Raw genomic sequence first — 27,558 nt, 5'->3', positions numbered from 1 at the left:
CTGTCAGTGGGAAAACCAACAAAAAGAAGTACTTAGTAATGACTGCACACATGTGTACTCTGTCACAGTGAAGGCTGCTCAGAGTGATCAGTGACTGACAAAACAAACGTCACCCATTGGCTCCCTGCAGGTCACATGACTGTTTTCCCTCCATCAGTTTGCAGAAATAATAAAACTAACAAATGTCAGAGCGAAGTAAGAAAGTTTAGTATTGCGTGAAAATGAAGTGATTTTTACAGAAGTGTTCAGATGATTTTAACAACAACACAAGCTGCTGTGTAACCTGTAACAACAAATCTGAAAGAGAAGAACTGTGTGAGGAAATTATTAAATATATATGTGATTAATGATTAAATGTGTATGTGACAGAGAGACACGGAGGCATCTTGGTAAAAACATTTAATGTGGTTCATACAGCACCAACATCAGTGACCTCAGGGTGATTTATTTGGATATATATGATACTGTTGGAGGCAGCTGCCAATCACAGGGACTGACAGGAAGTGTGGGTGTGGCCTCAGGGCCTCCATCTTGCTCTGACTGCATCTTTGAGGTCAGAGGGGGTGTTTCATCATGTTTGTCTGAAGCTTCCTGACAGTCAGCGGCTTTGACCTTTGACACACATGAAGCTAACATGTGACACAGAGTAAGGACGCGCCGTGGTGATTCATCAGAACAGCAGAAACACGCTCGGGGTCATCATCATTATACACTTCTAATGTTAGACAAACAGCTGCAGAACATCTGGCTGAGGTTAGTTTGCTGTTAGCAGAGGAAGGCCAAAGCAAAGCTGCATCTTCATCTGAATACACACTAAATACTTTATCCTGTATATACACACAGGCTGCTCTTCATCACCAGTTCCTCCTCCTCTGTGACCCATCAAGCTCAATGAACCTCCATCAGAGGAACATCTTCATTGTTCCTGTTCCTGAGGACACTCACATGGGTCCGTGGGTTTGATGCTGGAGTCTATCCCAGCTTTGACAGCTAATCAATATCCTACAAACAAACTGTTCAGTTCTCTGATCTGTGACCGATCAGCTGAAACAAGAACAAGGATCAGAGCCAAGAATAAAACCAGGTTCATACATTCATAGCTGCACGGGCAGGTGAGTTCCTGTGATCATGGAATATATGGAAATGTAGTCTGATTTAATGTATGTCAAGCATCATAGATGACGTATTGGAATGTGTTACTATTGAAATCCATGTTGAAAAAGCTAGCAATATAATTATAGGTTGCATCTATAGGACACCTGGATCATGCCTTGAGACATTCAATGAACAACTTGCTGCTATGTTTAGCAACCTAAATGATAAAAAAGTGCAAATAATTTGTGGTGATTTTAATATAGATTTGCTAAACCCAAATGGACTTTATAAAACAACAGATTTCATCAGTACAATGTATAGTAACTCCCTTTTCCCTGTAATTATAAAACCAAGTAGAATAACAATTGATACAGCTACATTGATAGATAATATATTCACAAATAAAATTGACCATGAAATAGTAGGTGGACTTCTTATAACTGATATAAGTGATCATCTTCCTGTTTTTGCAATTTTTCAAAATTATTTTGGGATTAAAATTAAACAAAAGAATCAAACATTTGATATGATACGACATAGAACAACAAGAGCCATTGCTGCCCTCCAGGTGGACTTAAAGGAACACAATTGGACTGAGGTTTTTGCAAATGAAGATTCAAGTAGTGCATATGATGCATTCCTATCAACTGTAATTTTACTAAATGAAAAACATTGTCCTTTAATGAAAATCACTAGAAAGCATCACAGATCAAATAAGCCATGGATCACAAAGGGAATAGAAGATGCATGTAAAAAGAAAAATAATCTATATAAGAGATTCATAAAACTGAGGACGAAAGATGCTGAAATAAAGTACAAGTTATATAAAAATAGATTAGTAAATATTATAAGAACAAGTAAGAAAGAATATTACTACACATTATTGGAGCAAAGTAAAAGTAACACACAAGAAACATGGAGGATATTAAATAGTATAATCAAAAAGGGCTCAAAAAATAAGAATTATCCAGACTATTTTAAAAAAGATAAAGATATTGTGCTTGATAAAACTAAAGACATTGCAAATGAATTTAATGATTTCTTTGTAAATGTTGGCTTTAATTTAGCAAAAGAAATTCCAGAGTCAAGAAATAATAACGACCTAAATAAACATATTACTCAGAATGTGTCCTCCATGTTTATTGGTGCTGTAACTCATAGAGAAATAATTAACATTGTGAAGACATTTAAAAATAAAAAGTCCACTGACTGTTTTGGTATTGACATGATGTTAATTAAAAGTATTATAGAATATATAGTGCAACCTTTCGCATACATTTGTAATCTGTCCTTTCAAACTGGTTTGTTTCCCTCACAAATGAAAATAGGAAAAGTTATTCCAATCCATAAAAACGGAGAGATGTCAGTTTACCAATTACAGACCAATATCACTACTCCCACAGTTCTCAAAAATTTTAGAAAAGTTATTTGTTAATAGACTTGATAAATATATAGAGAAGCATAATCTCCTAAGTGATAACCAATATGGCTTTAGAGTGAAAAGGTCCACTTCGATGGCAGTGATGGAACTTGTAGAAGGGATATCTAATGCAACAGATAATAAGGAATATATTGTTGGTGTTTAGACTTACAAAAGGCGTTTGATACAATTGATCATTCTATATTAATGAATGAACTAGAGAGATATGGCATAAGAGGGATAGCATATAAGTGGATGAAAAGTTACCTGGATGACAGATATCAATATGTTGAAATCAATAATGTAAAATCTAATCAGTTGAAGGTAACTTGTGGTGTTCCTCAGGGCTCTGTGCTGGGCCCTAAATTATTCATATTATATATAAATGACATATGTAGTGTTTCCAAACTGTTAAAATGTGTATTGTTTGCTGATGATACCACTCTGTATTGCTCAGGTAAAGACCTAGAACAGCTTCTGACTACAGCGGAAAAGGAGTTAAATATATTAAAAAACTGGTTTGATGTAAATAAGTTATCATTAAATATAAAGAAAACAAAATTGATTATTTTTGGCACTAGACAAATGAAAAATGTATCTAAAATCAGGGTTAATGGAATTGAAATTGAAAGAGTGTATGAAAATAAATTTCTTGGAGTGATAATTGATGATAAGCTGAGCTGGAAGTCTCATATAAATCATGTGACAACAAAAATGTCAAAAACCATTGCTATTCTCTACAAAACAAAGCATGTCCTGAACAAGAAATCATTATACACACTTTACTGTTCTCTGTTGCTTCCATATATGACTTATTGTCTGGAGATATGGGGTAATGCATATAAAACAAATACTCTTCCTATTTTCAAGTTACAAAAAAGAGCTATAAGAATTATAAATCAATCAAACTATATAGAACCAACTAACATTTTGTTTATTAATCTGAATACCCTGAAATTTTATGAATTAGTTGAATATAAAATGGCACAGATAATGTATAAAGCACAAAGTAACTTGCTTTGCCGCAGTATTCAGAAGCTGTTTAAAGTCAGAGAGAGTCAATATGACTTAAGGGGAACAGATGTCTAAAAAAAACAAGATAAGGACAAACACAAAGCAGAGATGTGTTTCTGTTAGAGGAGTTAACCTGTGGAATAGTTATGACAGTGATTTAAAAAGGTGTAGTTCATTTTCCTTGTTTAAAAACATGTTTAAAAATAGAGTATTAGAAAAATATATAAATCAAGAATGAAAAGAGCAAAAATAATAATACTGAAACTCTTGGTTGTTTTGCTTTGATGTAGTTACTTATCTAAGGTGGAAAGTTTTTTTTGTTTTGTTTTGTTTGTTTGTTTGTTTGTTAGTTTTTGCTTTGCTTTGTTTTATTCTTTGCTTCGAGCCCTGTGTACAGGAGCTGCATGCAAAAGATTTTTTGTTAAAAGGGTTGGAGTAATAAGCAAATGCTTCAGCCAATACCTTTTGATTAGCCTTGTCTCATGATTTTTTGCTTTGTGGTAATTTTTATTCTGTATTCACTGAGATATTTGAATGCTAATCAATAAAATAAAATTTTAAAAAAAGTGACCTACATGTCCTCACTCATTAGCTGTGTTCCAAAATTTCGGCTGCATCCTTTGAAGACTGAGAAGGCCGGAAGTGCGAGGCTGTGAAATGGGACGGTCTAGCTGTCAGATTTGCGTCACCGCTGTGTCTGTGGAGTTTAATAAACTCAGCCGTCTGCTCCTTGCTATCTAAAATATAACAGGACACTGGCGTAAATTCTCGACCATCTCACACTTATGTTTGATTGGTTTTCTGTTTGATCTTTATTCAGCTGTGTGAAAATCCCGGAGGAACCCATTAATAAAGTTTTATTTAATCTAATAATCTAATAACTTTGATCTCAGCCAACCCGATTTACTCCGGAACAAATAAAACACCAAAAAAAAAGGCAAACAATTACATTTTTAAGTTATCCGAATGACTTATATATCATGTTTAACCTGAGTAGTGAAAGAGCGAGGGTCTGAAAACGATGAAGCCGGGAGTCCGATGCGCTCGCCATCTTGAGTGACCATTGAACCCCTTGGCCTGCTATCGAGCGGTTGGGTAACAGACGTCTCCGAAAAGGTCAGCACACTTTTGCAAATATGTCATGTCTTGATAAACCAAGCAGATATTTGAAATTTACATTTTGGATTTATATTTTATTATTGTCATTTGTATTGAGAAACACATAATCATTTATGCTTAGAAGTATGCTTAGAAGTATATAGTTGATTGCATATTGAAAGAATGTCTCATCCTAGGAGGGCTGTAACAACTCTGTGTAGCATGAAGAAGGGAGTGCGTTCACTCCTCTCCAGAGTGTTCTGGCATAGATCACACACCTCCTAGGGTCATAAGAGAGGTCGTATCTTCTCTTGCTGACCTTGCTATGGTATGGCAAACACACGTATATCTGTTTGAGTGTAAGAGCCTTTTGTTTAGATGGACCGCTAGATTCCTGGCACCAGGTTTGGGGAGTCTTCACAGGTTCACATCTTGACACACACATACACACACAGATACACACACACACACACACACATACCTACACAACACACAGGCAAGGTACTCTTTGTTCACATGTATACCTATGTAAGACGTCATATGTTAATAAACCTATGCATATTCATGTAACCACAATAAAAGGAGTGTTACAGGGAACCTGGCTGAGAGTCTGACGGAGGTCAAGTGGGCGGAACAACACTTGGCTCCAGTCGGGTCTCCCTCGTATATGAGTAACACAAAGAACTGTGCCTACTTGCGTCTTGCTATTTGCTGTTGTAGTAAATTGTATCGTTCCAGCGAGGGGTTGTGCTAGACAGGCCCATCATTAATCAGCTACTTTCTTGCCTGAAAATATGTTAAAAGTTCATTTTGTGACCCAGAAAGATTATTAAGAGTAATTTTAAAACTTAGTAGCGGCCGCCATTGTTGGAAACTAAAATTGGCTGGGCTGCGCTATGAATTCTGCGATATGGTGGGCCACGAAGGACACACCCGACCCATCCTTCAAATTCGGGGAAATGAATAGAATAGAATAGAATAGAATAGAATAGCTTTTTATTGTCATACACAAACATACACGCACATACATGCATATATGTATATATACATATTTGCATCCGTACATGCATACACACACACATATTTCCACATACACACTTACATCTATATACATACACATACATGCCATCTAACTAGCAGGTGCATTGAGAGGTGCAGTGTGATCAGAGATATTGCACACTGAGTGTGTGTGAGTGTGTGTGTGTGTGTGGGGGGGGGGGGGGGGGGGTGATATTGCACATTGAGTGGGGGGGTGCTGTTGGAACTATACTGAATAATGTTATAATAAATACAGTTTAAAGAGGTAAGGGTGTTGGTTGCATTGAAGTATAAACAGAAATACGATTTTATAAATAAGGTGTAATGTCCATGAGTGTTGGCAGTGCAGTTATCCTCCAATCAGGGAGGAGGTAGGGCATGTTTGACAGCCTGTGGGTAAAAACTTCTGTTGAGTCTGTTTGTCTTCGAGCTGATGGACCTGTAGAGTTTACCAGAGTAAAAAAAGTGCGAGAGGGAGGGTGAGAGAAAGAAAAGAAAAAAACCCCACGGCTCGCGATAAGGAGCCGGCTCATGTCATTCACGTCAAAGATCCTGCTCTAAGAGTCATTTCGTTCGCGAACGACCCATCACTATCTCACATAGGTGTTACTACAGTCCAGGTGTGTGAGGGCTGTGTGAAGAGCTGTTATTATGGCGTCCTCTGTCGACCTGTTTGCCCTGTATGCAAACTGGTATGGATCGAGGTTTGCAGGGATGGCAGCTTTAATGTGTGACATGATGAGCTGTTCGAAACGTTTGGCAATTATGGGTGTTAAAGCAACTGGACGATAGTCATTCAAGCAGCTCACTGTGTTCTTCTTGGGCACTGGAACGATGGTGGCTGACTTAAGGCAGGATGGTACTACAGACTGTAGCAGTGAGAGGTTGAAGATGGTGGTGAAAACCTCTGCTAGTTGGTCTGCACATGCTTTAAGCTCTCTACCGGCTACACCATCAGGACCAGCTGCTTTCCTCGCGTTGACTCTGCGCAGTGTGGCTCTGACCTGATGCTGCTCCAGCTGGATGGGAGCGTCGTCCCTCTCTGTAATGGCAGGATGGGTGATGGTGTCCCTGTTTTCTTGGTCAAAGCGGGCGAAGAAATGGTTTAGGGTGTCAGGTAAGGTGATGTCTGGGGAGTTGGTTTGTGTGCAACTGTCGTTGTTGCCAGTGAGTGTCTTGATCCCCTGCCACATGTTTCTGGAATTCTTTGTGTTAAAGTGTTCCTCGATGCGCTGTTTGTATTTGCGCTTGGCTTCTTTTATGCCTTTAACCAGAGATTGGCATGCCTCTTTGTAGACTTGTTCGTCTCCTGATTTGAAGGCGCTGTCACGTGCTCTTAGTAGGGCTCTCATCTCACTGTTGAGCCATGGCTTCTGGTTCGGGAACACTTTAACAGTCTTTATTGTTGTTATGCTCTCAGTACAGAAGCTGATGTATGAGAGTACGGCAGATGTGTGGCCCTCCAAGTCTGATCCTTCTGCAAATACACTCCAATTCGTGTTATCAAAACAGTCTTGTAGGGCCGTGGTGGCTTCCGCGGTCCACACTCTTACTGTTTTTTCAGATGGTTTTTGTCTTTGAATTAGAGGTTTATAAGCAGGGATCAGGGACAGAGAGAGGTGATCAGAGAGTCCGATGAGGCAGGGGGGTGGCCTTGTAAGCATCTGGGATGTTGGTGTAGACCTGGTCTAGTGTGTTGTTTTCCCTCGTCGGAAAGCTCACGTTTTTAAAGAATCCAGGCAGGACAGATTTCAGGTTTGCGTGGTTAAAATATCCTGCCACGATCACGGCGCAGTCCGGGTGCGTTGTTAGCTGTTTATTAATGGAGCGCTGGAGTAGCTCCATGGCTGACTTAGCATTAGCTTGCGGCGGCACATAAACTGCTATTATTGTGATCGCTGTGAGCTCTCTCGGCAAGTAGAAGGGTCTACACTGGACCATCATGTATTCTATGTCTGGGCAGCAGTGGACAACTTTAACTGTGTTGTTGGTGCACCAGTTATTGTTTACAAACACTAGCAGACCTCCCCCGCGTTTCTTACCGGACTCTTTGTTCCTGTCCGCTCTGAACGTAGCGTGGCCCGCTAGCTCAATCGCAGTGTCTGGGGTAAAAGAGTCCAGCCAAGTCTCTGTGATGATCATAACACAGTAATCCAGACAGCGTGAGGTGATCCGCAGTCGTAGCTCGTCCATCTTGTTATTTAGTGACCGTGAGTTGGTGAGGAAGAGGCTCGGAATAGCCGGTCCGTGTGGGTTAGCACGTAGCCTAGCCTTCAGCCCCGCTCTCTTCCCTCTCTTCTGTTTCCTGTGCCTCCGTCGCCTACGCCACTTCAGCGGTGGTATGGTGAAATTAGAGTCGGTGACCCTCCGGATCTCAGGGGGAATTGAGTCCCAGTCATTGTCAGCAAAGGTGTGGAGGTTTTTGTAGTTTAGAACCGCAAGCAGTTCAGTTTTACTGTACTGCATATGTGCTCCTGCATATCGGAGTAAAAGTGAAACAAAAATACACGAAATAAAAAGAAAACCGCTAAGTTGAGGAGAGCGCCGGGCCGCTGCGACTGCTCACGCCGCCATCTTGATCTTATAATGAAGGCCGCATTTGAAGTAGTCGACGAATTGGGACAGCCTTCGTTGCCTGGCTGTGATGTAATCGGTCTTCAAATGCGGCCTCCAAAGCATGCAGTCAACGTTTTGAGACACAGCTATTGAGCTCATTTAAACTGGACCAGCTGCAGTTACCATGGTAACCTCATGGGTAAACACACATTCCTCTGTGACCCTGCAAACATACCTCAGCTCCTCTGGTGCCCTCCTCCTCCTCCTGAGACGTGGAAGCATGTCTGCCATGGATCCCATCAAGGTTTCTGCAGAGGAGAAACATGGAGTGAGTCTCAGAGCTCATCAACCTATTTCTACATCAGACACACAAACCAAGTGACCATGTGCAACACGCTTTCCTCTCAGGTGTGGTTTAGTTTGAATAGTGGAAATAACAGAATCCTGAGTGGATCAACTTATGAGTGACCCTCCAAGCCTCCATGAACCCGCAGAGCTGAGCACCGACTCTGTTCAGGTCTCCAAATTCAGGCTGTTAGATTTATGAAGCCATACAAGTCAATTGTAATGAGGAAGATTGAGTGAATCTGATTTCTGTGACTGAATATGTGGATGGAAATTTGGGTTCCCAGCCTCATATTTAACCCTTTAAGACCTACCATAGGTAGGCAACCGCTTTACCTACTGAGCTATCCCTGCCCCAAGCAGGGATAGCATGTCAAGTTGCTATACATCAATACAACTGATTTAGCCCATATTTTAATAATATGTATGCATTAAGTCCATAGTAACTACCTTCATTGCAAAAAAGTGCAATAAACTACAAAAAAATTGAAAATCGTTTTTAGTTTTTTTACATATATTTCTACTTGGAGAAATTTAAGAGGCTTGTCCCTCAAAACTTTAAATACCAAAAAGTTGCAAAAAATAGTTTACAACAACAGGAAATTTATTTTGAGTGTCTTCATAGTTTTATTTTATACAGATACACCAATTTTTATATACTGCAGGGAAAACGAAAAACAATCCTATGATGCGTCTGTGAAGGTTCTCAGTCATCCAGGTCATTGTAGTCTAAGGAGCTTGGAAAGAAAAGCGTCTGGACTTCTTTGAATTGCTTGAAGACGTTTCACCTCTCATCCGAGAAGCTTCTTCAGTTCTAAGTGTCAAATGGTGGAGAGTCCCAGATTTAAACCCAGTGGGAGTTTCCCCCCAAAGAGGGACAAAGGACCCACTACTATCCTAGGACTATACTAATCCTATGATGCAAATTTGCAAAGAAAACAGCATGTGCATCAAAATCAACTATTTCCAGCAGTGCAATCTGAGCTCTAAGCATCCCAGAAACTATTCAGAAAAGCATAAAGTCAAACATGACTTATAAAAACACTAGTATAGGCTTTTGAAGCCTACAAGTGAAAAACTACATTTTCCGCGAAAATGACATCACTTCCGGTTTAGAGCAGGAAATGGCGGACATGCGATCGTTCGCGCTGATATCGGTTTCAATGTGGGAAGTGTTATGAACAGCTGATCGGATCGGCAAAGTGTGTTTCTGGAATATTTTGTTTTTGTTCCTGCAAGCGCTCTTTATGCAATTTTTGCAAAGCTATATGTGGAAGGAAACCGTGACCGAGGACAAGCTGATGGCATAAGATGTAAGTACAACTCCGGTTTCATATGCAAAAAAAGTTATTGCGCTAGCTTACTCGTTTCCGGTTCTACAGGGATTTAAAAATAGTTACGCAAAACGGAGCATGCCCACTCCGACCGGCTTTAAAGGGTTAAAGTGACGAATACAGTTCATTCATTCAGCACTGGGATGGGAAACTGGACCTAGACAGCCAAAGCAGGCGCCAAAACCTGCGTATTCTGGGACTTGAAAAAGACGTTGAAGTATAAATAAATAAAATAAATAACTACATAAAATAAAATAAAAAGCAATATATATGTATACATATATGTGAGTGAAACTATATACATGCTGTATGCGTAACACACATTGAAACAGAAACATTGTGGGTCTGTATACAAGGGCACTTATATAATGTAATAAATAAATAAGGGTGGAGGGACTATGGTCATTTAGGGTGGAGATGGTAGTTCTACAGCGACCAAAATATTGCACATGAGCCAAAAATATTGCACAGAGCATGGAAAGACTGAGATATTGCACATAGTTGATCAATAGCAGCGTCAGAGTGTTTGTATTGGAGAAGTCTGTTTACACTCTTAGTTTGCATTTAGAGTTCTGATAGCCCACAGGAAGAAGCTGTTCTTTAGGCTGTTTGTTTTGCACCTGATGGATCTGAACCTTTTTCCAGAGGGCAGGATGTTGAAGAGGTGGTGGTTAGGATGGAGATGGTCCTTTATAATTGCTCTAGCTCGAGAGACATCTTGAGCTGGCAATTAAGTCCAGGGAGGAGAGTGGACAGCCGATCACCTTCTCTGCAGTCCTGATGACCCTCTGTAGTCTCTTCTTGTCAGCTGTTGTGCAACCAGCGTACCACACAGGGATGGCGTGCACCAGCACACTCTCGATAGTGGCACGGTAGAAGGACACTAGGAGTTCAGTCTGCAGCCTGTTCCATCTGAGAACCCTCAAGAAATGGAGGCGCTGCTGGGCTTTCTTTACTAGGGCTGATGTGTTTGTGGACCAGGATAGGTCCTCGGATATGTGGGTGCCGAGGAACTTAAAGGAAGACAGCCTCTCCACATAGTCACCTTTTATGGATAGGGGAGGAGGATCAGTTCTTGTTTTGCATAAGTCCATGACCACTTCCTTTGTTTTCTTGGTGTTTAGTCAAGTCAAGTCAAGTCAAGTCAAGTTTATTTATATAGCACATTTAAAAACAACCGAGGCTGACCAAAGTGCTGTACAATAAAATACAAATAAAAATGCTATAAAACACAGGTACATAAAATGCCTCACAGATAAAACAATAAATTAAAAACAATAGGTTAAACCTTGCTAAAAGCCAGTGAAAATAGGTGAGTTTTAAGAGCAGTTTTAAAAGTTCCTAGGCTTGTGGAGAATCTGATGTGAGGGGGTAGACTGTTCCACAGTCTGGGTGCAGCCACAGCAAAAGCCCTCTCTCCCCTAGTCTTTAATCTGTACCTGGGAACATCTAAAAGCATCAAATCTGCTGACCTCAAAGATCTCCTAGGGCAGTAAATGCTAAGAAGCTCTGCCAGGTAAGGAGGTGCAGTTCCGTTAAGAACCTTAAAAACCAGCAGTAAAATTTTAAAATCAATCCTAAAAGCAACTGGGAGCCAGTGGAGAGAGCAGAGGACCGGAGTGATGTGGTCTCTCTTTTTGGAACCGGTCAGCATGCGAGCAGCAGCGTTCTGCACCAGTTGGAGGCGATGCAAACAGGAACGATCTAAACCAACGTAAAGGGAGTTACAGTAGTCCAGCCGTGAAGTGATAAAAGCATGGACCACCCTTTCTAGATCGTTCCTGCACAGGTAGGACTTGACTTTAGCTAAAATCCGTAGGTGATAAAAAGATCCCTTGACTACGGAGCTGATTTGTTTATCAAATTTAAAAGCACTGTCAAAAGTAACACCGAGGCTCTTAATTGAGGAAGTACATTCAGAAGTTAGGGGTCCCATAAAATCAAAGGAAAGGTTGGGGTCTTTAGGAAGCCCAAACACAATGACTTCAGTTTTACTTTCATTTAGATGTAAAAAGTTAAGAGCCATCCAAGTCTTAATGTCCGACAGACAGGAGAATAACGGCTGCAAAGAGTCCTTACAGTCTAACCTCAGTGGGACGTAGATCTGAATGTCATCAGCAAAAAAATGAAAGGACACATTATGTTTGCGCAGCACATCGCCCAGAGGGAGCAAATACAGAATAAACAGCAGGGGGCCTAGAATGGACCCCTGAGGTACACCACAAGTTAAAGGAGCTCTGGGAGATGACAGTTCACCAAGGTGAACAGAAAAACTCCTGTTATCCAGGTAGGACTGGAAGAATTTCAAAACAGTACCTTGCAGACCGACACAGTGTTCTAGGCGGGATAACAGTATGTTGTGATCGACAGTGTCGAAGGCTGCTGTCAGGTCTAAGGTTACTAGGACAGCAGCATGACCAGAGTCTACAGTTAAAAGCAAATCATTGAAAACTCTCAGTAAGGCGGTTTCAGTGCTATGACGAGCTCTAAAACCGGACTGAAACTTCTCATAGAGACTGTTGTTGTCTAAAAATGACTGGAGCTGCCTGAAGACCACTCGTTCCAATACTTTGGACAGAAAGGGCAGATTGGAGATGGGCCTATAATTAGAGAGTATAGATGGATCCAGGTTAGGCTTTTTGAGGAGAGGTTGAACAACAGCATGCTTAAAGAGTGTTGGGAAACAACCAGAGCTGAGACAGGCATTGATCAGGACCAGAAGGAAAGGTCCAACTGAGTCCAGGACCTCTTTCAGAAGACGAGAGGGAATAACATCAGTGGAACAGTTGGTGGACTTGACCTTGCAGACTGTTTCATGCAGCTGAGAAAGAGAAATTAGCTCAAACTGATTAAAGGCAGATTGGCACGGGAGAGAAACACAGGGATTTAAAGATTAACAAAGAAACATAAAAAGTCATTGCAAAGGGTGACAGAAGGTGTGAGGCAAGTGGACGTATGAGGATCAACAATGGAGTTTAAAACGCGAAACAAAGTCTGAGGTTTATGGACATTACTGCTAACCAGGTTAGATATGTAGGTGGACTTAGCATCTTTAGCAGCTTTCTGATAAGCTAAACGAGAATCTCGCAGGATATTAAAGGAGATTTGCAGCTTGTCCTTTTTCCACTTTCTCTCAGCACTCCTGCAGGAGCGCCTGAGAGCGCGAACAGAGTCTGTAATCCAAGGTTCAGTGTGAGCTTTGGGCCGGAGTGATTTTAGGGGAGCGATGGAGTCCAGAATAGAAGTGCATGTTGAGTTAAAAAGAGCAGTTAAATCTTCTGCACACGGGGAGTCAATCCAGTCCACCTTGGAGAGCTCAGAGTTGCTAAAAGCAGCAGAAAACTGGGATGGTACATGGGTATTGATGATCCGGTGGCGGCGTGAAGGAGCTTTAACTGCAGCAACAGAACATTGTGCAGTGGCAGAAAACAGAACAGGACGGTGATCAGAGATACACGCACTCTCACAGATTTCAGAGACGTGGATACTCAGGCCGTGGGACATGACGAGGTCCAGTGTGTGACCTTTCTCATGTGTGGAGCCAGACACACACTGAGTCAGGTTAAAGGAGTCCAGCAGTGATACAAAGTCTCTAACCAAAGGTTTAGATGGACAACACACATGGATATTCAGATCGCCAACAATAAGAAAATGATCAAAATCTACTGAGAGTCCTGATAAGAATTCCCCAAACTCACTAATAAAGTCTTTGTTGAATTTGGGAGGACGGTACACCACTGCACACAGTAATGGAGTAGATGAGTTCAGTTTAAAAAGCTGCAGTTCAAATGTGGAAAAGGAGGAAGATGAAATCTGATGACAGTCATAAACTGATTTAAAAACACACGCAAGGCCTCCACCTCTACCAGAAGACCTGGGAGAGTTGAAAAACCGACAGCCTGGCGGAAGAAGCTCAGAGAAAGCCACAGTCTCACCAGCATGAAGCCAGGTCTCAGTCAGGAACATAAAATCCAGTTCATGAGAAGAAAAAAAATCCTTAAGCAGAAACGTCTTATTGGAGAGGGATCGAGTGTTGATCAAAGCCATAGATAAAATAAGATCAGTAGCTGTCATCGGGATTGATGTGCGGCTGAGTGGGCGGAGGTTTGAAATAACAGTACCAAATCTGCGGATCCGTGGCTGTAGAGGAGCCGATGACCCAGCACCCAGAACAGAAGCAACCAGCGACATACTAGGAAAATCACGCAGGAGAGGAGCAGGCATCAGGCACGGGCCGGAGGTGGAAGAGAATCGCTCACCTGAGCAGAACGCCACCGCCGGCATGGCGGAGAGCGAACCAGACGACTGAAGAAGGCGCGGGCTGAGAAGCGGGTCCACCGGTGAAGCAGGAGCAGCGTCGGGCGGAGTTGGAGAGACAGTGCGCACCCAGGGTCCTCTGGGTTGGAGTGAGCCTCTCACAGTAGCAGAGTAGCAAAAACCCATTTGTACAAGTAGAGGATCAGCCAGGCAAGAAAGTGACAGGAATGCCTTTGTACGAGCCAAGAGACCACCTCGCTTCCCTCGTCTTCTCCAGCGTTTTCTCCGGTGTAGCTTGGGAGGGAGGAACCAGGTGCGACGCAGGTAAGGCGGAATGCCATCGAGCAGTGGAGGGGCACTGCTTGTTTGCCCATCAAAAACAAAGGACGAAGGTGCTGTCACTGCTAAGTCTCGGATAGTAAAAAGAGTTTTTCGGTCATAGGTCCGGAGCGAATTAATTTCCACAGTTAAAGCAATAAACAGCAAACAGAAAACCAAAAAACAGGTCGAGTGACGGCGAGCCAAACATACTGGCGCCATCTTACCTCCCAATGACCACCTACACCTTTAGGGTGAGGTTATTGTAGTTACACCATTCTGACAGTCGCTGGACCTCATCCCTGTAGGCAGTGTCATCATCGTTGGTGATGAGCCCCACAAGAGTGGTGTCGTCTGCAAATCTGATGATGATGTTGCTCGAGGTGATGCAGAGCGGAGTGGAGAGTGGTGGAAATTGCATTCTCTGTGGACCTATTTGCCTTATAGGCAAACTGGTGGGGGTCGAAGCTGGGTAGGAGGCAGTCCTTTATGTGTTTTAGGACCAGCTTGGCAAAGCACTTTACAACCACTGGAGTCAGTGCGATGGGTCTGTAGTCACTGAGGCTACTGATGGTGGTGGACTTGGGGACTGGGACTATTGTTGCTGATTTCAGTGAGGGACAGTGGCATGTGTCAGGGAGAGGTTGAATAGTCTGGTGAACACAGGAGCCAGCTGGTCGGCACAGGCTTTGAGCACTAGGTATTCCGTTGGGGCCAGCAGCTTTCCTCTGATTTACTGCTCTGAACACATTGCGGACCTGATGTTCTCGGAGCCTAAATGTGTGGGGGCTGTGCTCAGAGGCAGGGCGGTGTGCATGGTGGGGGTAACTGCGGTTTTCTCGATGCGGGCAAAGAAGTGGTTAAGTCCCTCTGCTAACGAGATGTCCATATTATCTATATTTGTCCCATTGCCTTTGTAATTGGTGATGTGTTTCAGGCCCTCCCATACCTTTCTGGAGTTGTTATCAGAGAGCTGATCTAATAGCTTGTTTGAATAGTCCAGTTTTGCTGCTCTGATGCCTTTTTTAAGATCTGCTTATGCTCTGCTGTACATGTCCTGCTCCCCTGATTTGTATGCAGAGTTGCGTGTCTTTAACAATGTCCGAACTTTGCTTGTCATCCAGGGTTTACGGTTGGGGTAGACCGGGACCCACTTTTCTAGGAGTGTTATGTTTACTGAAGTTATGGGAGCTAAAGTCAGTTCTTAGTGTTAGACAGGAAGAGTTTATTTTTCTCCAGCTGGGGTGCAGGAGAGGTCATGACACGTACACAGTACACAGCACGCACGCGCCCCCGCACGTGCACACACACACAGATAGACTCATTTAGGTAAGAGTTTATAACTGCAAAGTCGGGGCGTACGTGGTAGTCTGTTACAGGAAGTCCACCTGATGTTCGGGGAGATAAGGAGGCGCTCATGGGGCGACAGCGAGGATGGAGACAGGAAGCATCTGCCGTCAACGCGAAGATGATGTTCTATGTTAAGAGTCATTGTGGTTTTGGAGTGACGTATGCTTTGTTGTCCCAACCCTATAAAACCTTTGTCTAATTGTTGTAAGTTTAGTTCAATTGCTGACTTTGCCCAGCTTGAACTCCGCGCGTGTAATTAATAAATCTTCGCTTTGATCACATCCTCTGGACCAGAGTTGTTATTTGCTTGTGAGCCCTCCGTACTCCTTATCTCCAATTTCTGAACCTTAACATTTGGGGGCTCGTTCCGGTGGTTGGAGAAGGAGAGAGACCTGAGGAGGTGCTGGACAGGGTCCGAGGTGGTCGGGCGGACAGACGGTAATCAGTGGTCTGAAGTGAGAGACAAGCCGGCTTAAATAAAGGTAAGGCACATACCTGTTGAATTTTCCAAAATGTGCTAAATTGGATATGTCAAATTAAAGTCTACTCACTGAAAATTACTGGTGAAGGTCTGTTTTGATTTTGCTGAAATTTTTATGAGGTTTACCGGTTGAAGTAATGATAATGAAAGTAATAAAGTACAGTACTGAGAAAGTTAAAAGCGGTTGGAGCCGTTGAGAGAATTAAAGCAGTTGGAGCTGCTAATTTAGTGTGGTAGGGAATTTGGTCATTTTGTGGGTTGGAGCCCAATTGGTTATGCAACCTTTAAGAAGTTTCTCGGAGGTGACGCTCCCTGCTGGATAGAGAAATTTATCCTTCACCTAGCGATGACTAGGGATAGTTTCGGGCAACATCCGAGGAGAACTGGGGAACCTCCAAAACTGTTGAGGGTTGTCCTTAATCTTAATCCTGTTTTGGGTTTAGATTGTTGTTTCAAATTACTCTAAATTCTTCTAGAACGACAGCGGCGTCTGTTAAGAAGCGCATAGCCCGGACGTTGCGATCCCTCCTCGATGTGGACGCACATCGTTGACCTATCGGTGAATAGGCATAGCTCGATTTGGCTTGACCGTGGGGTACAGGGCATCCTGAGAAAAGCCAGTGGTTGGACCACTTGACCGTTTGAAACGGTACTTGCGCTTTTTTGGCTACGATAAATTTGGTTAGGGTATTAGCAATCGGGCCACCGTCAGGGACGGAATACTGGCTAAAATTGGTCGCAAAAAAGTCAGGGACTTTATCGGTCGGACCGTTATTATTAAATTTGTCGAAATTCGGTAGGTGTTTTAAGAGGCCTAAGAAATCTGTGCAGTTGTAATTAATAAGACGTCTGTAATATAAAATAATAGATCTTTGTATAAGAGGAGTTTCTGTGTCACCAGTGCACAGCCGGATGTGCACTGATGGTGTGTGTAAATGCAAATAAGGAGCGGTGACGCGCAGAGAGGGTGGTTTCAGTTTCGAGAGTATTGAGCTTTATAACTATGGTTTGCAAATATTGCTAAATGCCTGTAATTAAGAGGCTGGTTTCGCTTATTACGAGAGTATAAATACAGTTTGAATATACTACTGTGGATGTATAGTAATTGACTGAATTTTGATAGATGTATATATCTTGAGCCATAAATGTTGGTGTGTTTTATTTTTTCAGTTATGTGTATGTGGTGAGAAGCTGTGAGAATGATGAGAGGTTTCAGTTTCTTTTTCTTTTGACTTGCTCTTTCTGATTATGGAAGGCATGTCCAAAATACTCGTATGAAAGCGTATTTTGAGTGATTTGAACCGTGTGAATGCTGTCAGTATTTGATTTGAGTGACTCTGTATGATTTGTCTGAGTGAGTGGAAAATGGAAGTTTGAGAGAGAAAAGGCAGTGTGTGTGAGATGATTTATGGCGTCTGAAAGAGGTTAGAACATTTAAAGGTGTATGAAATATATTTCTTGTGGGATGTAAAGTAGGATGTTTAAAGTTTGAAAGTGCTTTTAATTCAAGAAACGCATGAGTGATGGTATGAGAGGTTGAGTTTATTTTTTCAGATTGAAGACACTTAAGTATATACACTTGGTACACCCATTTAAGAGATTATTGGGTGACTGATGCTATAAAAATGACCTAAAGAATGGTGTGTGTGTGGAGAAGTGTTAATTGTCCTGATGTGTGAAAGAGCTCTATTCAAGAGTGTGTGAGTGAAATGAGGGTGTATTGTTTTTAGACCAAGACTTAGTAAAACTAAAGAGGGTTTGTAGACTGTAAATATGAAAAAACAAGTGTTTGATTAATCTGTAGAAACAGGAAAGAGAAACAGAAAATACTGTGCTGCTGTGTGTGTGAGAGGAAGGTGTGTGTGTGTGACTGATGATGTCAGGGGAGCACCCAGAGAAATAGACAGAGTTAAATTCTAAGAAGATGAAGCGAATGCATGTTTTAAGAAAAAGTAATAAAGTAATAAAATTATATTAATTACAGGTTTTAGAAAAGAGACAGACCGAGAGAAATAAATACACGAACTAACAATTACATTAATGAAGTGAAAACGCACGTACACAAACTGTTACATGTGAAATTATTGTTGGAAAGTTAATACATACATGAAATAAAGAAAGCAGTTTACACTCCTTTAATTTCCAGAACCAGTGTGTCCCCTAGACCTGATAACACCCTTGCCCAGTTGGCCCCTGTAGTAGGCAAGCATGGAAGGCTGGACAGCCCATGACCAGTGATGAGCCAGAGAGAGTAAACACACCCTGTCAAAAGGAGTTTGAAACACTGCAAAAGAAACATTTACAAGATCACAAAGATCACAAAGAAACATTTATAAAAATCACACATACAAACAGAAAATGAACTAACCTTACAGAGATAAGCTCATGAAGAGTAATGCATAGATAGTGATTAAAACCTGGCTAAGAACACAAACATACGTAATTAAATCAGCCTGCTAATTTCATGAGGGTTAAAATGGTGTGAATGTTGAAGAAAATACACTTAAAACACACTTGGACTTAGGAGTGCTCTTGCACTGATTGATCAAAGTAAGTGATTAGTATAGAAAGAAAATGAAAATAATTCAATAATGTGTTAAGGTTTAAACATGTATTTCTCTTGTCAAGTTGGCTGTTGAGCTATGACTCAGTATGCAAATTAGCTGGAGCAAAGACACTTCCTGTGTGTGTGTGTCTCGGAGGCTTTCAGTTCAAGAGAGAGCGGTGGTTGTGTTGAGGATTATTTGGCGAAATATATAATGGTAAAGTATCAGGATATTTGATTACGGTGGTCAGGTCTGTTCAGAGGTGCAGATTTGGACAGGAAATTTATAATTTAGGGATGATACGTTGTTGAAATCGGTTTATGGCGGAGTGAGGAAGGGAGACATTGTGCAAACGGTCTTTGATCTTTTGACGAGGTTTTCGGTGTGTTGAAAGGGTGAACTTTGAGATTGTTTCAGATTTTTGAGGCTGTTGTTTTATTTCCAGAGAGGGTGTTTGATTAGACCTGGATATGTCTGAGAGGGGCCCAGAAGAAAAAAACAAAAAACTTTGTTTTGTACTTTGATGAGCTAATAATCAGCTCTCTTTTTTCCTTTTTTCCTTTTTGTTTTAAGCAGGCCTGGAAGAGAGTGAACTGACGGCGCTGACAAAATTATCAAGTACGAAAATCAGGTGGGCTTTATCGATTATAAATTGGCTGAAAAGGAGACCTGATTGGTGGCGAGTCTCTGTTTAATTTTAGGATTGCAGCGAGGCAATCCAGTCAAAAATATAGAGAACTATTTTCCTAAAAAGGAAAACGAAATAAAACAAATGATTGAGCTCATTTTGCTGATGTGGAGCATTTCATTAGGCTGCAGTATCAGCAAAAATATCATGTGTGAATGCGTGTGAGTGAATGTGAGTGACTGGACTAAGGTGGGAATGAATAAATGTGGACAAATTTACCATGTGAGGAAAAGAAAGGGGATGCTTTGTTTTGCTTTTGCCATAAGCAGGACAAGTGGGAGACTTAAATCTGGGGATGCTGATGTTTGCTTTGAGAAGATTTCTTTTTTACTGGGGTTAGATTATGGGATTACATTATATTGTTGGGAGAATGCTGAATGCCAAAAGGGAAACATTGTTTGATGAAATTCAAGTTACCATTAACTGGGGTAACTCATGATTAATAACTGTTCTGTTTAAGTTTATTTTTTGTTATGACATAGACGGGATCATAAAGGGAGAGTTGAGTATGAAATGTAAACTACAGGTTTTGTTTCAGGAAATTCCAAGGATCCAGAGTTCAATGGAGCAACGAGTTTGAGAAGATTTGATATAATAATAAAATTGATCTTATTCCTTAAACACAGGTTTTCAGGGCTGGAGCAAAATACCGGAGAGAATTGCTGAGCTGTTCTGAGAAATGTTGTGACTAACCTTTTTTTTTCCCTTTTAATTTGTTAAGCTTGGGTGGAGCATTTTGAGTTTTTTGCCACATGAGATGTGTCAAAAAAAGAGAGGGATTTAAGATTTAAATTGTTTAATTTGAAATGGGTTTTAGTATGATTTTAACTATTGGGGTTTTTGATAACTTAGATATGGCAGCGCTGAGGCAGAAAATGTTATTTTCTTTAAAGAAAGGATTAAAATGAACTGAATTCGGTTTAGAAGATAAAATGCTGGTGTTCATACGCTGCTGTATATAAAACTTAAAGGATATAAACTGTGGGAATAAAGGATATGCTTTGGGGAAAAATAGGGAAGATTTTCTTTTTGTGAAGATTTTTTCTTTTTGATTTTTAGGATAAGTTGTTATAATGTAGGCTTTAGAAACAGATACTAAATAGATTTATTTCTAGAGTAGAGGAGAGCTTTTATGAGGATGTTAAAAGTGCCGCTGTATTTGAGGCCAAAGGCCTGAAATTCCTTTAGCTTCTAACTGAATTTGAGGTGGCCCAATAACAAGTGACAGAAAAGAGGAACTGAATAGGAGTTTCGGTTGTAACTAAACTGTGTGACATGTAAAATATTGAGATAACACATGCAGCTCTAAATTAGTCCTCTTATATAAAATGTAGTTACAGAATAACAAATACTTGTTGAAGTGACTAAGTTTTTGCTTAAAACAGAAGCAAAGGGAGAAAGCTTATATATTTTTGGTTAAGTCCCACATAATAATAAAGTATAAATTAGAGTGTTAAAGTATAAATTAGAATGAATCATTACATTAAGAGCAGCAAAATGAAATAAATGATATATTAAAACAGGTTAAACACAGGAAATGTGAGTTTTTAAAATACAGTTAGAGTTCAGCTTGTGATAGGTGACTTTAGATGAGAGGCACCTGCAGCAGCAGCGACAGTTATGTGCATAGGATGCTGATAATCAGATAAGGAACCAACAGGAAGCCTGCAGAGACGTGCAAGCAGTGCTTTCAGAGTTTTACAAATGCTGAGTATGGTTGAATGAGATATAAAAATAAAAGTCAAAAACCAAATACAAAATTAGGTTCATGTTTTGAGTAATATTAGGTTGAATCAGGTTTGAATGAAGAGAACAAGAGAGGGTCAGAGTGGGAGAAGTGATCCTAAAGTTTATGACGTCAGGGGTGGACAGGGAAGCAGTTGAATGGGCCGAGGAGTGACCCAACGTAATGTATGGCGACCTCTGGTGTGCCAGAGGTCGAGAGTGGGAGTATTGAGAATAGAAATATTTTGCTGCTATTATTTGCTGCTACTTTTATAATCATCATTACCATTTCATGATTGAGGGTGATGTTGCTTTCACAGATGCATTCAGATGTTCAAATATATTGGTATTATATCAGTCTTTATTACAAGTCCAGTTATAACCACTTCGAACTGTTGAGTTGAATCTATAATTTTAAATGCTTTTCTAATGCTTCGATAATCTTAAATGTTTCTGTGTAGACTGCAGGGACAGGAAGTTACATGTGTTTGAAGTTGCAGGCTTTTGCAGAAGTGAAACTGAAACCAGAGTTTAACTGCAAGTTAAGAGCAGGGTGTTATTATGCATGTATCGTTCATTAAGTGTTAAGTAGTGTATTAGATTGAAACATTAGTTTTATACATTTTACATATAAGTCAAGATCATTACACACAGGATGGCCGTAGCTTGGTTGCTTAAGTTGAGGTCAACTAAGGTTCAGAGAGCAGATGCACACTCTGTGCACGCACAGACAGACGAGACATACACACACACACTTAGAGGGATCACTGATAGGGGAAAGTTCAAATTGTTTTGTTTGGGGTTGCTTTTAGACTATATTAGGAGGAGCAAACATATTGGCAGATCTGAGAAGGAAAACCTGTGTTATGAAAATGATTTTAATCTTTTATACATGATTGCATTTGAGCTTATTAAAGAGCTGTGGCTCCTGGTCAAGTGAAGGTCAGAAACTCTTGGCGGGCGTTAATGATCAGCCAATACAAGGTGAGAAGAACAGGAGCTCTGAAAGGAATTGCAACACACCTGCTTACATGACATATGCCTGGAGTTATATCCTTATATCCTTATATCCTTTAGAGCTAAGAGTTAAGTTTGTATCATTTATCATTTATATCCTTTTAAGTAAGTTTTAAGTTTCATTTATGTTCAGTTTAAGTAAGGTTCCTTCATGGTTTGAGTATCATCATTTGAGTGTGACATTTAGGCCAAAAGTCACTCATAGTTTAGCTGGGTAGGAGCTCAGGCCTTATGTCTGGCTATGACAGAGGTGTGAGGTGAAGCTGGGGTGCAGGAGAGGTCATGACACGTACACAGTACACAGCACGCACGCGCCCCCGCACGTGCACACACACACAGATAGACTCATTTAGGTAAGAGTTTATAACTGCAAAGTCGGGGCGTACGTGGTAGTCTGTTACAGGAAGTCCACCTGATGTTCGGGGAGATAAGGAGGCGCTCATGGGGCGACAGCGAGGATGGAGACAGGAAGCATCTGCCGTCGACGCGAAGATGATGTTCTATGTTAAGAGTCATTGTGGTTTTGGAGTGACGTATGCTTTGTTGTCCCAACCCTATAAAACCTTTGTCTAATTGTTGTAAGTTTAGTTCAATTGCTGACTTTGCCCAGCTTGAACTCCGCGCGTGTAATTAATAAATCTTCGCTTTGATCACATCCTCTGGACCAGAGTTGTTATTTGCTTGTGAGCCCTCCGTACTCCTTATCTCCAATTTCTGAACCTTAACAGTACACAATGTGTGTAGGCTTGCTGTGTTTTTTTTTTCTTTAGCAGCTGTCTTGTGGAGTGGATGGATGTGGAGTGGGAGGAGACATCCTTCAGAGCTGGGGTAGTTGTATGTTGTATTTTCAAGTTGGGGGATTCCGGAAACATTCCACTCTCTGTTGTAGTCTCTTATTGTCTTTTTTTGCACGTTGTTTTTACCTGCACTTGTTTTCTTACATTTTTAGTGCAGGACTATTGGTAGTTGCTTAAACTTTGTAAGTTGGAATGTCAAAGGTTTAAACCACCCTGTGAAAAGAAGGAAGGTGTATAAGTGGGGGTGGTGGAATAGCTTATCTGCTTAGCAATTTAACTAAAAATTTTTAGATAACTTCTTTTTTGATAGTGTAATCTTCTTGTGCTTCACCCGAAGGACACTCTCTGTGTACTCACTCCCCAATTCATAGCCAAAGTATTCACTCACTGTGTCTTTACTGTTTCGCTAGCTTAGCTTAGCTCGTAGCCGACTCGCTAGCACCAGGGCCTCTTCGCCTGTCCCTCCTGCACTTTCCTGCTCATTGTGTCAGATGTTTGGCTACTCCTCGGCCTCCGTTAGCAGTAATGATGCTTGTAACAAATGTAGCACATTTGCAGCTCTAGAGGCCAGGATTACTGAATTACAGACTCTATTTCATTCGCCTGTAGCTAGCCAGGCCCCTGTAGCTGGTGCCGCCGAAGATAGCGTAGGCCCCGCTAGCTGTTTCCCGGCAAACCCCAAGCAGCTGGGGAAAGAGGGCAGCTGAGTGACGGTGAGGAGGAAGCATAGTCTTAAACAGAAGCCCCAGGTCAATGTTCCCTCTAAGCTGCACACGTGCGCAATTGGGCACTGCTGGCACGGTCTCTGCGCACAGAAAATCTGTGTTGCGCACAAAAAAAATTTCTAACCTGAATTGAAATTAAAATAAATACGTTAACAATTCTGTTTTGCGAGTGTTAGTCAGTAAGAGACTGGCTGCTCCCATATGGGATTAGAACGATGCCACCTTATCCCATAGTCCAGCCAATGATGCGATTTACATTCGTACGCAGCTAATCAACGTCGTTGACAGGCTATGACAGCGTCCTTATGTGCCCACACCGGTGTTTTAGCTAGCAAAGCGGCGTGGCTGATGTGGAGTGAAGCCACGTTAATGACAACGTGTACAACCATTAGAGAGGTGAGCAGGACAGACGGAACAATTGACGGAAAAAGTGTGGACTTTATACCAGTTTTTAAATTGTGTTGATAGGCCACGTAAAACCAGAGTTATGCAATGCAATGTTTGGTTTCCTTCCTGAATACTGTTGTTGTTTATATTTACTGCGGGAATAAATGGTAAAATGGTGTTTCATAAGAAAAAAGACTCAAAAGCACTCTCTGTCAGTGAGCAAAAACAAACCCTACCCCTCTCTCCCTTTCCTATTCGTCCAAAAAAGTACCATGTCGACCAATCAAAAGTGACGGCGGTGCTTTGAGATGTGAGAGATGTGAGTCAATAGTTTTGTTGTGTGTGTCAGAACAATGAGGCGACTGCTGAATGTTACAGGTGTTACAGGAGTGATACATCTCCTGTTGTCAGGCCTGCAGGTATCAGGCTGTTGTTCTCCTTTATCTCATAGTGGACACAAATTATTTTTTGGAGTGGCACAAATAATTTGTGTGGCATCAGACTTGATGCAGAACAGCTGATTGTTCTGTAAATAGTTTAAAATGTTTATTTAAAAAAATGCCTTGGCTGCATTTTTTGTCACGGTTCTGGATCGGTTCAACCCAGCATTTTGGAGGTGTTATGTTTTGATTTTGAATGATGGATTATTCCTGTATACTGGTGGTGGTGGTGATGATTATGATGATGGTAGAGTATTATTAGAGTTCCATGTTTCTGTTTGTTCATGTTTAAGGATTTGTTCTTCGGTTGTGTCTGCTTAGTATAGGTCTAGTTCATTTTCTGTGTCTCCACTGAGGATAACAGTGGTTTTTCTATGGCCACTGCTTCAAAGACTGTTTTTCCTGAGCCCACGCTCTGTGTTAATGACTGTTTCCACTCTGTTGTTCCCATGCCCGGAGTAGCTGAGCCTAGCACTACGAACGTAGGGAATGTATGTGTCAGGGAAGCTTTCTTGTCTCCGTCAGCTCCTTCAGGGAAAGCAATAAACCTTTCTGAAACAGGTTTTTCTGGCCATATTGTCCCATCCTCACTTTCAGTTCAGTCAGCAGCCCTGCTGCCCTCAGTTCAGTCACCCTCTCTGCTGCCTTCAGTTCAGTCAGCCTCTCCACCACCTATTACGCCTCCACTACAGTCGTCTCCGGTACCTGTAGGTCAGTCTGTAGCCGCTCCGCTGCCTATAGCTCAGCTGCCACTTGTTCATCTGTCTGCTCACTCACCCATTCAGCCACCATCCTCACTGTCTCATTCTAAGCAGGGAACACACTTCATCATTACATCTGCTGGTTCTCTTAATCTGGCCACCTCAGAGACAGTTACTCCCTCTAGGGCCTCCCCAGAGGCTGGGTATCAGTCACCAGCCAACTCTGGACCCCTAGAGGTCAAGACGCCAGCGCCAGCAGTTTCACCGGGGAACTCACCAGAACATTCTCGGCTCTCAGCACCCCCTGTGAGTTCAAGTGAGTTCACCCGTCCGCCTCCGTCCTCTGCTGAGTGTATTGGGGAACACTTTCAGCCCTCTGAGGACTGCATCCCACTGTTGCTGCCTGAGTCTAGCCACTGTGCTGCTCAGTCGCAGCCAGTGTCCACACTGGCAGAGGTCTGCGTACCTGCTGCTTCTGTGTCTGCTTCCACTGGAGGGCCCGAGGAGCCCGTCCAGTCCCAAGCCAAGTCAGCTGGGGGTTCTGGAGAACCCAGCCAGCCTCAGGTTTTGTCAGCTGGAGGGCCCGAGGAGCCCGTCCAGCCTCATGTCTCGTCAGCTGGAGGGCCCGAGGAGCCCGTCCAGCCTGAAGTTTCGTTAACTGGGGGTTCAGGTGAACCGAGCCAGCGTCCTGCCTTGTCGGCTGGAGGGTCCGAGGAGCCCGTCCAGCCTCAGGCCAAGTCAGCCGGTGGGTCCGAGGGGCCCAGCCAGCACATCCTCATGTCTGCTGACGGTCCGGGGAAGTCTGTTCAGCCGTCACCTGCTGAACTATCCCCCGCGACTTCTACATCATCATCATCTCCGCCTGCAGCATCATCGCCGCCTGCAGCAGTATCATCATCGCCGCCTGCAGCCGTCCCGCTGCCGTCAGGTTCCGCAGCCGTCCCGCTGCCGTCAGGTTCCGCAGCCGTCCCGCTGCCTTCTGGTCCAGCTTCTGCTCCGCCTTCGCCTGGTCCAGCTGCTGCTCCGCCTTCGCCTGGCCCTGCCTCTTCAGACTCGTCCACGCCTGGCCCTGCCTCGTCAGACTCGTCCACACCTGGCCCAGCCTCGTCTGGTCCTGCGGTTGCCACACCGTCATGGGACCCAGCTCATCCTGTTCCGCCTCGCCTCTGCCGGCCGCTTTCCAGGCCTCAAGGTTGGCATCACGGCCGTCGAGGACGGCCTCCGGACAGAGTTCGTCGCCACCGCTGGCATCGCGGCCGACCTCCGGACCTGCTGATTGGTTTTGCCGTTGCCGTGTGCACGGTCGGCCTCCAGAACTGTTTGCCCGGCGCCGCCGCCGTTGCTGTCTGCACGGCCGGCCTCTTGGACTGTTTGGACTCTCTTGTGCTCCTTGTTTTTTTTTGTTTCGGACCCTCCTTCCTTGACCCCCTCCGCCCGCCCTGGTCTGGTCCTTGGTTTTGCTGTGCTGTTTTTGTTTAGGGCTGTCGGGAGCCAGCCCTTGGAGTGGGGGTACTGTCACGGTTCTGGGTCGGTTCGACCCAGCATTTTGGAGGTGTTATGTTTTGATTTTGAATGATGGATTATTCCTGTATACTGGTGGTGGTGGTGATGATTATGATGATGATAGAGTATTATTAGAGTTCCATGTTTCTGTTTGTTCATGTTTAAGGATTTGTTCTTCGGTCGTGTCTGCTTAGTATAGGTCTAGTTCCATATGTCATTTTCTCTCTCTCTCTCTCTCAAGTGTCGAGTCGGCGTCCTTGTGTGATGGTTTCCTGTTTCCTGTTTTATTGTGAAGGTTTGCGTCTCATGTGAGTGTGTTTAGTTTTGCCCCAGGGCAGCTGTGGCTACAACTGTAGCTTGCTTTCACCAGTGTATGAATGTGAGAGTGAATGAATAGTGGTATTGTAAAGCGCTTTGAGGGGTCCCGAAAAGCGCTATATAAAATGCAATCCATTATTATTATTATTACCTCTCTCGTCTTGTTGATTACTCCCAGCTGTGTTCCCCACCTGTGTGTAATCGCTCTGTGTTTCTCTGTGTGCATTTAAGTCACGTCTTTAGTCATTGTAGTGGCTGGTCCGTCGGTGTATCCACCCTGCTTCATTCTATGTGTTTCCCTGCTGTCAACCGTCATCTGTTTCCGCCCGCTCTCATTCATGTTCAGGTTCGTGTTCTGTAGTCAGTTTGTTCCCAGTTTAGTTTAGTCTTTGCTCCGTTCACCTT

The 27,558-nt window shown here is 42.6% G+C and overlaps 2 protein-coding genes across 2 annotated transcripts in view; both read right to left on the bottom strand.

Annotated features, from left to right (window-relative positions):
• Positions 1-27,558, bottom strand: part of LOC135933816 (protein NLRC3-like) — a 225,038-nt gene that overhangs the window by 55,111 nt on the left and 142,369 nt on the right. The gene's annotated exons all lie outside the window — the stretch shown is intronic.
• The window catches only part of LOC134643111 (vascular endothelial growth factor receptor 1-like), a 66,862-nt gene that overhangs the window by 236 nt on the left and 39,068 nt on the right, over positions 1-27,558 (bottom strand). Inside the window, exon 11 of the mRNA XM_063495344.2 lies at positions 8,457-8,529. Within this exon, the coding sequence (XP_063351414.2) occupies positions 8,457-8,529 (73 nt within the window). The remainder of the gene's footprint in view (positions 1-8,456; positions 8,530-27,558) is intronic.

This window comes from Pelmatolapia mariae, linkage group LG15 (assembly GCF_036321145.2).
Source record: "Pelmatolapia mariae isolate MD_Pm_ZW linkage group LG15, Pm_UMD_F_2, whole genome shotgun sequence".
NCBI classification, from domain to species: Eukaryota; Metazoa; Chordata; class Actinopteri; order Cichliformes; family Cichlidae; genus Pelmatolapia; species Pelmatolapia mariae.
This window is presented reverse-complemented; position numbering and strand designations above follow the sequence as displayed.